We start from the raw sequence: 17,539 nt of genomic DNA, 5'->3' as shown, positions 1-17,539 counted from the left end.
GATTTTCGAGGTACCTAGGTTGGCAGGTATTATGTTAGCATTTCTTATGATATCCAAGGTTTTATTCACAAAAGCAGTGTTACTTGTTAGATGCTCGTACTCCCATTTACTTGCAATCGGTGACTGCATTTGCGAAGTCATGCTAATCGGTGTATGCGCCGGTCACTAGTTGCCCTTGCATGCACACTTTCATAGCTCGGACGGCGACTCTCTATAGTGCTTGTGCATTTTGCTTCGCTTGTGAGTCGTCTCTTTTGGTGCTGTTTTCCCATATAAAAAGAAGCCTCCCGATGTTGCACGACAGAAGTTGTCGCAAATGTTTTAGTACACCGAGGTCACAAAGTGGCCAGTCATAAATTGACAGTTTCGGCTGAAAAACAGCTACAATTTGCAATCGTGTAGCGAGCACAAAATTGTGCAGCGAACGACTAAGCCAAAAAAGCTGCTTTGCGACTGAATGCGATAGTTTGCACCAGTTAATCCATGATAGGACATTTGCGGCAACCTCTTCGGGAGAGTTTGGCAGTCGCCTTTGTGAATAAGCGTAAAGGTGTAGTAGCGGATAGCTGTTGTAGTAAGAGATTCTAATATGCCTAACTAATCACTTTGCAGGTCACAACCTCACAGAAGAGGAGGCTGTTGCCTTCCTGTTTGAACTACCGGATAACCCAGATATCAGTGAAGACGATGGGGATAGTACAAGCGACGAGGAGTTTACACCGGAGCTTCCGCCTGTCAGTGAGGAAGAGATCGACAACAGCGGACAATCTTGTAGCACCAGTACTTTGAAGCGAAAGCGCTCGTATACAAAAAAAAGATCGGCAAAAAAGAAAAGGGCTCATAGGACAGTTGAAACTAAGGCTATGGACAAAGATGACAGCACTTCATGTAATTGCTGGACAAATGACCTCCTAAGAAGCATTTCAGAGATGCCAGAAACATGGGACCCGCTATATTGTTCCGAAGTGCGTGTGAACGCCAAAGAGGCATTCTGCCTGTACTTCGACAAGGACGTCCTCAACGTTCTTGTCGCAGAAACAAACAGGTATGTGTTGCAAAAACGTCAGCTAGGCTGGCATGACCTTTCTAAAGAAGAACTTGAAGCCTTCATAGGAATGCTTATTTTGATGAGCGTTAATCCTATGCCCCATACGTACCTCTATTGGAGCAGCGACAAATTTTTTAATCTAGAAGAGATAAGTAAGGTAATGACATCCAAGCGCTTCCAAGCAATCCTCAACAGTCTGCACATAACTGACATTTCAAAGCTGAAAAAAAGTGGCGAAGAAGGCCATGACCGACTTGGAAAGGTGCATCCCTTTGTTGATGCTTTGAATGAACGCTTCAAGCAGCACTACATCCCTTCGTCTCATCAAGCAGTGGATGAGAGCATGATACCGTTCAAAGTACGGTGAAGCTTGAAACAGTACAGGCCAATGAAGCCAATCAAGCGCGGATACAAGGTGTGGTGTCGGGCCGATTCTGCAACAGGGTACCTGGTACAGTTTCAGATTTACAAAGGAAAAGACGCTACCTGGCCTGCTAATCTAACCCTAGGAGAGCACGTCATATTGTCCCTCTCCACTGATGTGCAAGCAGGTTCTCAGTTGTTTTTTGATGACTTTTTTACGACAATGCGGCTCCTTGATATCCTTACAGAGAAGGGCATCCTTGCAACTGGGACTGTGCGCATGAACTGCAAATACATGCCGCCCACTATCAAGGTTGACAAGCTGAAAAAAGGGGAACACTTGTGGTGGTCCAAACGAGCAGTAACCGCATACCAGTAGAAGAACAGCAAATGCATCACTGCAATGTCCAATTTCCACAATCCGGAAGAAGTTATGGAAGTGAACCGAAGGCTTTCAAATGGGGCTTTAGCAGGAGTTACTTGCCCGAAAGCCATATCTGACTACAATGCTTGGATGGGCGGTGTAGACCAGTATGACCAAAAACGAGGTGCCTACCCATCCGACCGTCGCTCTAAAATAGGGTGGCACAGAATATTCTATCATTTGCTGGACGCTGCAATTGTGAACGCATTTGTCCAGTTTTCTGCACACCATGAGACGACATATTTGTTTTTTAGGCTTTCTCTTGGGCGCAGGCTTATCAATGGACAGACATTCCGGGCCCAGCACGCCATCATCGTCCACAAAAACAAGAAAAATGCAACTGCAACTGGTCAACAGATGGCAAGAGTGCCAGACGACGTTAGGTTCCTGGGACATCACCACCACCCGGAGCGGTTGCCTAGTCGAAGGCGGTGTAGGTGGTGCTCTACGGCACAAAAGCAACTGAGAACAAGCTACCTGTGCAGCAAATGCCAGGTTCCACTGTGTGTTGAATGCTTTGGACCATTTCACAAGTGAAGAGCACAGTTGATCTGTAAATATGTCAATTACACCTTTTTTTTACTGATACCGCCAGAGGACAGTGGTACAAATCTGTACCACCTTTCATAGCCTGTAATAAAGAGAGTGGTACATATATGTACCACTTTTTTACGAGAACTGTTGTGCAGAATTTATTAAAAATTGTGTCAAACAATTTCTTAAGTCATCCTGACTGTTATTTTGCAGGTTTCAAGTGAAATAATGTAATGGAAAAATAGCGCCTCATAAAGGGTTATAGACAACTGTAAACTCACTTCACAGAATATCCAACACAATATAACGAGGTAGTGCACCATATTAGGATGTAGCTGTGGCCAGCTGTGTTGGAGGTTTCAGGGTCATTTATTGTAATGAGATTGCACTGCATTCCAGCTACCATGCTTATGCGTTATTCCTTCATGTGAAGATGCAACAAAATTCCAAGTGCTCATCGCTCAACTATGCTTTGCAAGAACCAAGCATGAGGGTGGGCCCAAATGTAACCAGAAAATAACATTGTGCACACTTGCCTCCCTTGTTATGCATCCAGCTGTTTATGGTTTATACCTTTCCATGCTAGTGTGTTAATTTGCATTGTGCTTTGCAGAGGGAGAGGTTTGTTTGGGCCATTCTTTGTCAGTTCCAGCAATCATTTGCCACAACTTTGTGATGGCAGAGCACAAGGAGCAGAGTGCGTGTTAGATTGTTTCACTGTGAGCAGAACTGCAAGTGAAGATGTCATATTTTAAGCTTTAAAGACGACACGGAGTGAAGCCCATGTTGGCAAGATGTTTTCTCATATAAAAAATGGTCACCTGTTACTAAAAAAGAAGCTGCTGATTTTGGCATGTATAAACCACACCAAATATTTTTTAAGAATGAACAATAAAGTTGGAGTGCAGACTATTGACCCTTTTCGCGGAGCAGTTGTCGAAAAACGAGATGGCGCTTTCGACGGCGCGTCATACGTTGCCTCAGCAAAAGCGCACTAATACGAAATCATCACCGCTTCTGCCCCGTTTCTATGCTATCAGCTGTCGGAAATGCAACTGGATTTTCGCTCACGCACTGTTCTCCATTCATGCTGCAAAACGTGGAGCGGTGGATTGAAGATGTGTGCAGTAGTTCGCTGCAATAATAGTGACTGGCATATTACCTGTTTTTTTTTTTCTTGCTTTTCCCAGTTTGCACGTTGTCTGCACACATCTAGCCCTACTCGCACTCAAACTTAAGCACACTCTTACGCCAACGTATTAAAAATATGTGAATGAGCGCACACTTGAATCAGTGGGCCAAAGCGTGGGTGACAGCGACTACACCGACAGCACGCCAATGGTTGAAGGTGAATGTTTCGTGATGGTCCACAGGCGTAAGCGAGTTACCAGTGATACTACATATTTGCTACATGCTATTACAAAGTACACAACAGCTATGTTCCAAGCCTCGTGTGCAGCAAGACTAAATCTATTGCAACTGAGCACACTGGCAAGCGATTAAGCAGAAAATAATGAGATAGTGACCGCACCGACGAACTTCACTGAGTCAGAAACGTGACAAGTCGCTGCTTCAAAGTATTTGTCAAATAAAGAACGAAAAGCAAAACACTGATACTGATTCAACTCATAAGTGGAAAGCTTGGAATACATTTTTAGCCTCGCTTTTAGAACAAGCACCATATAATGTGCTCGCACCGTTTTGACAAAGCTTAATGAGCTCTGAAATTGCTTTTACATGTCTGCTGACGCTCTGGCCAAAGCTTCGTGTTGTCCACCCAGTCAGCGTCTAAGATATCCCCCAAAACAGATGTTTCCTAAGCCGCGCCAGGCGTCGTGTACATTCATTGTAAACACGGAGGGAGCCAACCTCCTTAGAGGCAGCTGAGGCAAGCAATGGACGCGTCACTACGTGATCAAACATGGCAGCGCCCACGGGATCGCTGCAAAAAGGGTCAATATAAGCGAATTTCACTATGATGTTTCCACAACGGCCGCATTGATGGAGGCGAAATGCAAGAATGCCCGTGTGCTTGTATTGTAGTGCACGTTAAAGAACCCCAGGTGGTCAAAATTATTCCAGAGCCCTCCACTACGGCGTGCCTCATAATCAGAACTAGTTTTGGCGCGTAAAACCCCAGAAAAAAGAAGACACTTTGAGGTTTGGCTTCACAGCAGCGCAGTGCACGCTGACATGAAGCCGCACCTCGGAGCAAGGTTCTCCGCTATTCAAAGTTTCGTTATCTTTTAGGAGACCCCACCATCTCTCCAGCCCTGCGTGTTAACGCTCCCTTCTCCCGTCCTTCATGGTCGGCCATTCTCCTCCTCTGTACGGGTCGCCATTTTACATTTGGCAGGTAGCGAATAGTGCATACGGTGCAGGCAAAGTAGAACTGAGATCATGATGAGCTGCGCTAAACGACTCGGCAGCATCTTCAAAAAGGGGGGAACAGAGTCACTGGCCGAAGATACAGCATAGACGAGTCGTTTATTCCTGAATCGTCCGGCTGATCGACATATTGCACGGACCGGCCAGATCATTGATGTTCTATCATTGATGCGCTGCTCCAGCTTGGCACGGACAGCATTCCAAGTGCTATCTTCACTACAGCGATATCGCCATGCCTCTAGCACAAGCATAATTTCTGCTGCGCACATCTGCGTGACATGACGACGTCACCAATCCAACCCACGAGCACCAGCCAGTGGCTATAAAAACGACGCCTATTCCTTCGAGCGGCAGTGGACACGGCAACCTGATCGTGACAATGTCACTAACTGTACCCCTACTTGTGCAGGTTGGTGGCTGGAAATGTGGTTTTTGTAGTGACTATCTTTGCTTAGTTGTGTTGACGTGTCCACGCACTATTATCGACTATATGAGTGACTGTTTTGCTGTGGCGGGCCTGTTGCTTTCACTGTTGGGAGATGTTGACAAAAACCCAGGTCCTATTATAGCAGAAATGTTTAAGGAACTACTCAAAACGCAAAAACAATCCTGTCTATAAAATTTCGCAAATGCAAGAGAAGGAAGCCTCATCCGAGTCCACTGCTTCAAGCGCAGAACAGACTACTAACATTCAGAAGAAATTTCATTGCACCGCGGAAACTTCTTAGTGACAGAGGGCGTTCGTTTCTTTACAAAGTTCTTAACGCCCTTCTCACCGCATGCCATACCGTCTATGGCACCACTACAGCTTATCATCCGCAAACGAACAGCATAACAGAATGGTTCAATCGTACTTTGGGCGACATGCTATCCATGTACATGACATCGGATCATATCAACTGGGACCTCGTTTTGCCATATGTTACGTACGCCTATAACACCGCTTCACAGCCTCACCTTCACCACCTCCCTCACCTTCACCAGCCTTCACCACCTCCCTTAGAAGCAAGAAGCCATCGCTCTCCTGGGCCGACATGGCCCGAGGGGGACGTGAAGCCCCCAGAGGCGACGACCTGCGTCGCGATTCACACCACGCGAACGAGCTCGAGAAGTTGCGCCGAGATACCATGACACAGTATGAAGTGATGCAGAAGGAAGGATGCATTGTCACGGGCTGTCGCTGTTTGCAGTGCCGCAGTGTCTACATAGAGGGGGAGGTGGTCGACAGCGACAATAATCCAGCGATTGCCAGCTGATGTGCAGGGAAGAGGGCCGTAGAGATCGATGCCGACGCGGTCGAATGGTCGGGACAGACAAGGAATGGGCTGCAAAGAACCAGAAGGACGAGGAGCAAGAAGCTTGCATCGTTGGCACGCTGTGCATGAGCGAATGTACGTTCGCACAAAATTATACATGCCACCCCAATAAAAGCGGGAGCAAAGCCTGGCGTAAGTCTTCAAGAGGCCGGCACGGGCGCATTGCGGGTCTGGATGGAGAGCGGAGCATACATCTGTGTGCAGATGGCGGGGAACGACTAACAACCATTTGCAGAAGTCGGAAGCGTAATTTCGACGATAGAGAACACCATCCCGCAACTCGAAATAAGAAGCTTGGCGGCGGATAGCACGTGAAGAGCATGTTGTTGAAGTGTCAGAAATGCAATCCGTAAGTGCCGCAATCCAGGGATCTTTGCGTTGCTCCACAGCCATGCTGACGTGCACAGGCGACGAAAACACCGATTCGATGACTGAAATATAAGTTATGTCACTTGGTGTAGGTGACCGAGAGAGGGCATCCGCGCCGGTGTGTTTACGGCCAGACCGGTAAATGATGTGTATGTCGAACTCCATAACCGTAGAGCCCATCGCGCAAGGCAGCCAGACGGATCTTTTAACATCGATAACCAACGTAGAGCATGGTGATCTGTAATGACGTCGAAGGGGCGGCCGTACAGGTAGGGTCGGAAAATCGAAGGGCCCAGATTATAGCCAGGCACTCCTTTTTGGTGACAGAGCAGTTGGATTCCACTTTCGTTAGTGTTCGGCTTGCGTAGGCTACTACGTATTCATCATGCCCACTTTTTTGCTGTGCAAGCACGGCACCAAGTCCTACTCCGCTGGCGTCGATGTGGACTTCCGTGGGGGCCTTGGGGTCGAAATGGCACAGTACGGGAGGCGAAGTGAGCAAACGCTGCATTGTTTCAAAAGCATCGTCGTAAGCTGTGGCCCAAGTAGAAAGTTGTGTGTCACCGCGAAGCAGCTGAGTCAACAGAGCAATGATAGAAGCGAAATTCCGGATAAAACGCCGAAAGTAGGAGCAGAGCCCAATAAAGCTCCGAAGTTCTTTCAGGGACATGGATTTTGGGAATTCGGCGACGGCGCGAAGTTTGGAAGCATCAGGTACTATGCCATCTTTGAAACACTGAAACTTCTTCCGTAACTACTGAAACAGTGGCACTGTGTTGAATAATGCCAGTGTGACGACTCCTTCAACAGATACTTCAATTACGTTCGTCGGAAGAGAGCAAGGCCTTGTGTGGTTCGACTGGAATGCAGTTCTCGCCTCTTGAACTGCGGTGGCTGGTTTTCCTGCTTCGATGGGGCTGGACGCCGCCGCATGGGGGAAAGTGAGCGGCGACGAGGGGATGGCGAGCAATGATCACGGGCAGAAGGAATGACATTGCACGTAGATGGCAAGTGCGAGTCATTTGGTGGCGAGAAGGATGAAGCTGGCGAAACGTAGGAGGAGACAGGTTGGTCATGACCTTGAAGCCATAAGCGACGGCAACAGTGCCATGCCACGTGACCAGGGATACCGTAGATGAAGCACACGGGGTGATTGTCGGGTGTACGTCAGGGTCCTGTGCTAGCCGGTGATCTGGTGGTGTACACTGGAGGGATTGGACGTGGTGGTGCAGCAAACGGTAGTGCTGAAAAAGTCAATGGAGGTGGCCGTGCTGCAACCTCGGCGTAGCTTAGAGGTACAGGCAATGGTGGCGCTGCACGAGGAGCCTGTACAGCTTTGGACACTTGTTCCTGGAGCATTTGACGCAATGGAGGAGCCAATGACGGTGTGGGCCCTGGGATGGTGGTGAGTAGGGATAGCTGGCAGGCGACTTCGGAGCGTATGAATTCCTTGATTTCGCCGAGCAGATAGTCATTGTTAGTCAAAGCAGCTAAACTTGCAATGGAATATCGGGCATAGAAGAACGTCGAGTGAGCAGACGTTGCCTCCTGAGTTTGTCGTAGCTCTGACAAAGTTCAGCGACTTCGACCATGGTCCGCGGGCTTTTAGAGAGGACCATTTGGAATGCGTCGTGTTCCATTCCCTTCAGGACGTTACGGATCTTGTCAGACTCGGTCATCGATGGATTGACACGCTTGCAAAGGCCCACAACATCTTTTATGTACTTGGTAATCGTATCATAAGAAGCTTCTTATGATATGATTACTAAAAGTCGGGCCTCCTTCCTTCTCGTTCTATGTACTTGGTGAAGTTTTCACCGGGTTGCTGGGAACGGCTGCGCAAGCGCTCTTGGGCACGGAGCTTCCGTACCGTAGGGCGACCGAAGACTTGTGTAATGCACCCCTTGAAATCTGACTAGGTGCTGAGGTCGGATTCGTGGCTGTGGTACCACACGCTAGCAACACCCGTGAGATAGAAGTTCTCCCAACTGAGCTTCGCAGCATCGTCCCATTTATTGTGCGCACTCACCCGCTGGTATAACGAGAGCCAATCTTCTACGTCGTATTTGTCGGAACCTCTAAAGATGGGAGGATCGCGTTGACGCATTGAACCAGGACAAATCAATGTTGGCGATACCGGAGGTGTTGTTTGGCTGGCGTTGTCAGGCATGATGGCTGGCATTGTGCGATTACGTAGTTCCAGGGTTGGGGAAGTGGTACCCAGCACAGCTCCACCAAATATGAAATGCGGTTTATTTACAACTCAGAAACGCGACCGTCTCAGTCGAGCGTCAGACACCGAGACCGCGAGCCCCTCTTCGTCGGCGAGCCGATGATGGTAGTGCGTCCATAGGGCGCGCCAGTCTTCTTCACTACACTTTATGAACTTTAATGCTCGACGCGTGTTGCATAAAACACATTCAATTGAAAGTGTAATCCTGGAACATAATCCTGACATATTGACAATCACTGAGACATGGTTACACTATGATGGGGAAGTTGCACCGCCAGGCTACATTTTAGTAAGGAAAGATAGAAATGGGAGAGGGGGAGGGGTAGCACTTATGATTAAAACTGACACAAAATTTCAGGTTCTACTAGATTCTGGTGATATTGAAGCCATTTGGGCTAAACTTCGAATGAACAATCACACAGTGTACATTGGTGTTATGTACAGAGCCCCCGGTTCTGTTGAGATTCTGACCAACTTAAAAATTTTCATGGCCAGATAATAAAATATTTTTGCTAGGGGACTTCAACTTATCAGGAATTCAATAAGATTCACATAAAATTGAAGAGACCGGAGTGCACATTGTGAGCAGCTTATGGAACTTGCGTTTTGTGTTAACTTATGCCAAATTGTGTCTCATTACACACGTGCTTTTAAGAGTCCATTCTCTATTCTCGACCTTGTATTTTTATCATCACACCTAGAAGCGAATGTTAAAAACCTCGAAGTAATTGAGGGTATGTCTGATCATAAGATGGTGACACGTACACATGTTTATCTTTCACCGGTGGCTGCTTTCAACATTGGCTGACAAATGTTAAACGTTATTGCTCGGCGCAGGACGCGCCTGCATTGGAAGCTTCTCGGACGTTATCAATGCTTCTATCCGTCGTCTGTGGTCACCGACGCCCATGTAATCTGATTGTATGAGCGACGCGAATTGTCTAGAACTTTCTGGAAGACACGCGGGCATCAGGGATTAATCTGGAACCTTCGATGACTCAGGTATAAAAGCCGACGCGTTTCGCCGCTGATCAGATTTCGACGATCACCGACTGTGTTCGCCGCTATCGTTGTGCTTCAAGTGTAACTTGCTTTTGTGGGCACAGGTTCGCCCAATAAAGAATCAGTTTCGTCATTCCCAGTTTTACGACTGTTTGCTTCATCGTCACTACTACGTGACATCTGGTGGAGGTGCTTTTATGTCCTTGTACCGGACCCCCCCGTCCAGCCGTGAGCCAAGCCCACACCGTCTAGAAGACGTCGACGCCTAGCCCGACCAGCGAGCTAGTCGCAGGCTACTGAACCTGCCACCGGAGTACGAACCCCTACCTGAGAAGACCAAGAGGACAAAAGTCATGACCTCGGCAGCAGCTACCATGACAGCCCCTGTGCCAACATCTGCGGTCGTGATGCAACAATCCAGGGAGCCGCCGACTTTCCGCGGTTCGCCATGTGAAGACGCCGAAAGCTGGCTGGAGGCATACGACCGGGTCGCTACGTTCAACAAGTGGGACTGCGACGAAAAGCTGCGCCATGTTTACTTCTCTCTTGAAGATGGCGCCAGAACCTGGTTCGAGAATAGGGAACGTTCACTAACAACCTGGGACCTCTTCCGAGCCGCCTTCCTGGACACCTTCACGAGCGTCGTTCGTAAAGAAAGAGCTGCAGCCTTTCTGGAAAAGCGTGTACAGCTCCCGAATGAGGGCATCGGTATGTACACTGAAGAAATGACTCGATTGTTCCGGCACGCCGATCCAGCTATGCCCGAAGACAAGAAAGTTCGCTTGCTCATGCGGGGAGTTCATTCATTCATTCATTCATTCTTTATTATTAGAACATAAAATATACAATCTGAGTAATTTGTCAGCCCGCCAGAGCAAAGTTGCTTTTGAGCGGGACAGGGCAGTGCTTTGGCCTGAATGACACAGTTTGTGCTTCAATCAAGGAAACAATAGGGAAAAAGTATGTACAGCAGGAAGATAAAAAGAAATGTCCATATATAGATACACATTTTCTTTATGTACCAAAAACCCGTAGTCCGCGAAAGCATCGATGCTTTTATGCGGACCTGTGTAGTTTCTCTCAGCAAAGCATAGTACATGTTTTCTTTCGCTTTTCCCCATTCCTCCTTTTCCGTTATCCTCAAACGCTCGACTAATTTCCAATTGTTGTTCCTGCACAAGCAATAACGTAAGCAATTGCATACTTCAGCAAAAAAAAAAATATTGTGTGTACAGCACGACCATCCATTCCATCATATGTAGCAGTTAGATGTAGTGGTGAAATGTTTTGAAACAAAAACAGACACGAATATAAACACAAAGAACACAATATCCTAGTCCATTTTATACAATAGTTAGCGAAATGATATTGTAAAAAAAACTCCCATCCCATCGATTTCTCTTATTATTCCCAGTCGTTTGCCAGAACTGTGTGGTGTATGAAATTTTTCATTTTCCGGAGTGACGATATGTTGGTGACTTGTGGTATTTTGTTAAAGTAGAACGGTACATAAAATGCCCTCGTTCTTTTACCATAGTTCGTGAACGCTTTAGCCCGAACGAATGTCTCAATCTTGCGCAAATCCCGAGTTTTTACGTTTTTTGTTTTAAATGTTTCATCAAAATAATGCTTCGTAAGTACTACCGAAAGAAAAAGTTGTTTAATATCAAATATCCCATGTTCTGCCATGAGCTCGCTGTGGCCAACCGCGCTGCTGTTTGTTCCGTATGTTATGTTAAGCGTTATTTTCTGTATTATTCTATTTAACACGCTTAGCCTATATGGCGAGGCCAGTCCGTATATCGTGATGCCATATCTTAATACAGTTTCACCCAGAGCCTTATAGGTGAGTTTTCTTAAGCGAAGATCACATACAGATCTGATTTTGTAAATAACTGCGCATACTGTTCGGAGTCTTTTAGCTACATATTGTATGTGATTGACAAATGAGAAGGATTCATCGAAAATAATGCCAAGGTACTTTATTTTGGTAGCATACGGCATACTTTGGCAGGAGCATCGATTGCAGGAGCTATTCGCCGGACTGGTACGGAATCCACCAAAAACAGTCCAAGACTTTCTCTCGGAGGCTACGACGATCGAGAAAGCACTGGACATGCGCAACCGGCAATACAATCGCCGTTCGACGCCACACTACGCCGAAGTCCAAGGATTTTCTGACGACCTACGAGACACCATCAGGGCGATAGTACACGAAGAGCTGCGGAAGTTGCTACCGTCGTCCCAGCCTCAAGTTGCTTCCATCGCCGATATCGTGCGGGAGGAAATCCAGCAATCGCTAGGACTTCCCGAATCGCCGCAACCCCAGCCGGAAGCGATGACATACGCCGCCGTCGCCCGTCGTCAAGGCCCCCCTCCGCGCTCGCGCCAGGGCCCCATAACGCCGCAATTCCGTCGCCCAGCGCCGCCGCCGCAACCAGCACGCCCGCCCGTCGCCCAGCGCAGCTACCCGAGAAAAACGGACATTTGGCGCGCCCCCGACCACCGCCCGCTCTGCTATCACTGCGGGGAAGCCGGCCATGTCTACCGCCGATGCCCATACCGCGAGATGGGCCTACGAGGGTTCGCCGTCAATGCGCCACGTCCACAGCTTGGCGAGCGACCACGTGACATCGCCGACTACCTCGCCGGAGCTCAGTGGCAACCACGACGACCCTCACGCTCGCCGTCACCAGGTCGCTACATCTCGCCCCATCGCCGTCAGTACACCGGTCCCACTCGGGGCCGATCTCCCAGTCCTTACCCGGGAAACTAAAGGCAGCAACTGATGGAGGTGCGGTTGCTGTACGACGCAATACCGAAGATCCTCCGCCGCCGACGAAGAAGATTCGCGAATCACCACGACGAGGTATCAGCACACCGCCTGGCAAGAGCCCTAACGACAACACTTCGCCGCCGAAAGAAGACCTACCGACGCGACGTAGCAGCAGCGGAGCAAGCCGACGCAGCCGTGATCCGACGCCACGACTTAACCGCAACGCCAGACGACGGTCTACCGACTTAGACGTGCTAATCGATGGTCATCACGTCACTGCTCTCGTCGACACTGGAGCCGACTATTCCGTCTTCAGTGGCCCGTTCGCCGCCAAGTTGAAGAAGGTGAAGACTGCCTGGCAAGGGCCCGATATCCGTACAGCGGGAGGCCACCTAATAACGCCGGCTGGAATCTGCACAGCACGAGTCACTGTGAACAACCGCACTTACCCGGCGAGCTTCGTAATCCTGCAGCACTGCTCCAGGGATGTCATCCTAGGCATGGGCTTTCTAAACCAACACGGTGCAGTCATCGACTTAAGGTCCAAGTCGGTAACGCTTTCAACGCACAACGCGATACCACCGGATACAGACATCAGTTACGATGCCTTGAATGTGCTAGAAGAACAAGTCACCGTTCCGCCTCGCTCCAGCGTAATGATTTCCGTCGGTACCGAAGTGCCTGCAGACATGGAGGGCGTCATCGAGGGCGATCATCACTTACTGCTCGACCGTGAAATTTGCGTTGCTAGAGGCATAGCTGAGCTACGTGCAGGGAAAGCAAGGGTGATGCTCACGAACTTCAGCCCCGAATACAAGCACATTAACAAAGGCACCACGGTCGCCTACATCGACGAAATAGTACAAGCCAGCAGTGCTTTCGCCTTCACGGATTCCAGTGCACCTGCAACGACGACTATATTACCTGAACCAACGTTCGACGTCAATCAGAACCTTCCCAGGCATAGGAAAGAACAACTAAAAGCTCTGCTCCTGCAATACAAGGACTGCTTCTCGTCGTCGTCAAAAGTTCGACAAACCCCTGTCGCCAAGCACCGCATCATAACCGACGAAAATGTCCGCCCACTCCGTCAGAGCCCGTACCGAGTTTCGGCGCGCGAACGCGAGGCCATAAGGCAACAAGTCGACGAAATGCTACGCGACGACATCATCCAGCCGTCCAAGAGTCCGTGGGCGTCCCCCGTGGTGTTAGTGAAGAAGAAGGATGGAACCCTTTGTTTCTGCGTCGATTATCGTCGCCTCAACAAGATCACGAAGAAGGACGTATACCCCCTCCCACGGATTGACGACGCCTTGGATCGACTCTACAACACAAAGTATTTTTCGTCGATGGACCTCAAAACCGGCTACTGGCAAATCGAAGTCGACGAGAGGGACCGGGAGAAGACTGCCACCAGACGGACTGTTCGAGTTCAAGGTCATGCCGTTTTGTCTTTGCTCAGCACCTGCGACTTTCCAACGCGTCATGGATACAGTACTGGCAGGCTTGAAGTGGCAGACTTGCCTCGTGTATTTGGACGACGTCGTTGTGTTTGCCTCAAGCTTCGAAGAACACCTGCGGCGCCTTGAAACAGTTCTTCAAGCTATCAAGACCTCCGGACTCACGTTGAAGCCAGAAAAGTGCCGCTTCGCATACGAGGAGCTCTTGTTTTTGGGCCATGTCATCAACAAGTCCGGAGTGTGCCCTGACCCACAGAAAACGGCGGCCATCACTGACTTTCCTCCGCCCGCCGACAAGAAGGCAGTGCGTAGATTTCTTGGCCTGTGCGCCTATTACAGGCGCTTCGTCAAGGATTTTTCACGGATCGCCGAGCCACTGACGTACCTCACGGAGGCCGACGTCGAGTTCAAGTGGGAGACGCCGCAAATCGAGGCATTTGAAGAACTGAAGCGACGCCTACAATCGCCGCCCATCCTTGCGCATTTCGACGAAAACGCCTATACCGAAGTCCACACCGACGCAAGCAGCGTAGGACTCGGCGCCGTGCTTGTGCAGAGGACTGACGGACTAGAAAGGGTTGTAAGTTACGCTAGCCGGTCGCTATCGAAGGCGGAATCAAATTATTCCACAACAGAAAAGGAGTGCCTCGCCATCATCTGGGCTACATCAAAGTTTCGCCCCTACCTCTATGGCAGGCCCTTCAAAGTTGTGAGCGACCACCACGCCTTGTGTTGGCTAGCTAACTTGAAGGATCCTTCAGGTCGCCTCGCACGATGGAGTCTGAGACTTCAAGCATTCGACATCACCGTCGTTTACAAGTCCGGGCGAAAGCACTCTGACGCCGACTGCTTGTCTCGCGCCCCCGTCGAACCGCCGCCACAGGATGACCAGGATGACGACACTTTCTTGGGACCCATCAGTGCCGACGAATTCGCCGAACAACAGCGAGCCGACCCGGAACTAAGGAACCTTGTAGATTACCTGGAAGGCAAGACCGTCACTGTGCCGAAGGTGTTCAGGCGAGGATTGGCGTCGTTTTTCTTGCAAAACGACATTCTCCTAAAGAAGAACTTCTCGCCTCTCCAAGCCAACTACCTCCTCGTGGTACCCTCAGCATTGCGTCCAGAGGTTCTGCAAGCTCTCCATGACGACCCAACGGCTGGACACCTCGGTTTTTCCCGCACGCTCGCGAGGATACAAGAAAAATACTACTGGCCTCGCCTCTCTGCCGACGTCGCCCATTACGTAAGGACGTGCCGAGACTGTCAGCGACGCAAAACACCGCCGACAAGGCCAGCCGGACTTCTACAGCCGATCGAGCCACCTCGCCGACCGTTCCAGCAGATTGGGATGGACTTACTGGGGCCTTTTCCGACGTCGACGTCCGGGAATAAATGGATCGTCGTAGCTACGGACTACCTCACCCGCTACGCGGAAACAAAAGCCTTGCCCAAAGGCAGTGCTGCCGAGGTAGCCCGATTCTTCGTTGAGAACATCCTCCTGCGTCACGGTGCCCCAGAAGTCCTCATCACCGACAGAGGTACTGCCTTTACGGCAGAACTAACTCAAGCCATCCTGCGATACAGCCACACAAGCCATCGCCGGACCACCGCCTACCACCCGCAGACGAATGGCCTCACCGAGAGCCTAAATAAGACCATCGCCGACATGCTGGCAATGTACGTCGACGTCGAACACAAGACGTGGGATGCCATCCTTCCGTACGTGACCTTCGCATACAACACGGCCGTGCAAGAAACGACGCACATGGCGCCGTTCAACCTGGTCTACGGAAGGAACCCGGCAACGACGCTTGACGCCATGCTACCGGACGTCACCGACGAAGAAAATCTCGACGTTGCCACCTATTTGCAGCGTGCCGAAGAAGGTCGACAGCTCGCCCGACTGCGCATCAAGAACCAGCAGAGGACCGACAGCCGACACTACAACCTTCGACGACGCTACGTCGAGTACCAGCCCGGTGACCGTGTTTGGGTCTGGACTCCGATACGCCGACGAGGACTTAGCGAGAAGCTGTTACGTCGCTATTTCGGACCATATAAGATCACCCGACGTATTGGCGCACTGGACTATGAGGTCGTGCCAGACGGCATTTCGCAATCACAGCGGCGCCGGGCACGACCTGAAGTCATCCACGTGGTGCGTCTTAAGCCTTTCTACGCCCGCTGACAAACCTAGGTACTTTGTTACTTTGTTATTGTTTTTTTGTTATTTTGTTTATTACGCATGGTTTTGTTTTCGCTTTCGTGTTTGTTTGTAGCATCGGGACGATGCTTTTTAAGGGGAGGGTATTGACACGTACACATGTTTATCTTTCACCGGTGGCCGCTTTCAACATTGGCTGACAAATGGTAAACGTTATCGCTCGGCGCAGGACGCGCCTGCATTGGAAGCTTCTCGGACGTTATCAATGCTTCTATCCGTCGTCTGTGGTCACCGACGCCCATGTAATCTGATTGTATGAGCGACGCGAATTGTCTAGAACTTTCTGGAAGACACGCGGGCATCAGGGATTAATCTGGAACCTTCAATGACTCAGGTATAAAAGCCGACGCGTTTCGCCGCTGATCAGATTTCGACGATCGCCGACTGTGTTCGCCGCTATCGTTGTGCTTCAAGTGTAACTTGCTTTTGTGGGCACAGGTTCGCCCAATAAAGAATCAGTTTCGTCATTCCCAGTTTTACGACTGTTTGCTTCATCGTCACTACTACGTGACATCTGGTGGAGGTGCTTTTATGTCCTTGTACCGGACCCCCCCGTCCAGCCGTGAGCCAAGCCCACACCGTCTAGAAGACGTCGACGCCTAGCCCGACCAGCGAGCTAGTCGCAGGCTACTGAACCTGCCACCGGAGTACGAACCCCTACCTGAGAAGACCAAGAGGACAAAAGTCATGACCTCGGCAGCAGCTACCATGACAGCCCCTGTGCCAACATCTGCGGTCGTGATGCAACAATCCAGGGAGCCGCCGACTTTCCGCGGTTCGCCATGTGAAGACGCCGAAAGCTGGCTGGAGGCATACGACCGGGTCGCTACGTTCAACAAGTGGGACTGCGACGAAAAGCTGCGCCATGTTTACTTCTCTCTTGAAGATGGCGCCAGAACCTGGTTCGAGAATAGGGAACGTTCACTAACAACCTGGGACCTCTTCCAGGCGCCTGGCTAAATCACATAGTAGTGTATATTCGGAAATACGGTTTTGCATTTTGCAACTACTGTTGACTTATCAGTTCTAGAAAGGCTTGAACACTCCTTTGATACTCTTTCTCTTTTACAAAAGTCAAATGCAAGTATGGATAAGCTATGGGATTATTTCTTGGAAGTGGTCGCCAAATGCATTAAAATGTGTATTCCAACGCCGCAGAAAAAAATACTAAAGAAAAATCCGTGGATAACACGTGAAGTGATCCATGCCAAAAGGCGCCTGAAACTGAAAACATGCTCAAAACTACCTAGTCCTGAGGGAAATGTAACCATTCGTGTTATAAGCCAGGAGTTCAGGCATCTTGTTTAAGAATCCAAAGGTAATTTTTATAACGTAAATTTGACAAAGTTCTTGCATGATGCACCCGAAAAGTTCTGGAGATCCGTAAATCTAAATTCAC

At 49.6% G+C, this 17,539-nt stretch overlaps 1 protein-coding gene across 1 annotated transcript in view; it reads left to right on the top strand.

The window, feature by feature from the left end:
* Nucleotides 1–2,506, top strand: part of LOC119453922 (uncharacterized) — a 33,130-nt gene extending 30,624 nt beyond the window's left edge. The window contains exon 3 of the mRNA XM_049666898.1: nt 613–2,506. Coding sequence (XP_049522855.1) covers nt 613–1,415 — 803 coding nt within the window. The 3' untranslated portion in view covers nt 1,416–2,506. The remainder of the gene's footprint in view (nt 1–612) is intronic.
* Nucleotides 2,507–17,539: the final 15,033 nt, after the last annotated feature.

The sequence above is a fragment of the Dermacentor silvarum genome, chromosome 5 (genome assembly GCF_013339745.2).
Source record: "Dermacentor silvarum isolate Dsil-2018 chromosome 5, BIME_Dsil_1.4, whole genome shotgun sequence".
Lineage (NCBI taxonomy): Eukaryota > Metazoa > Arthropoda > Arachnida > Ixodida > Ixodidae > Dermacentor > Dermacentor silvarum.
The sequence above is the reverse complement of the archived record's forward strand: the minus strand, read 5'-3'. Positions and strand labels throughout refer to the sequence as shown.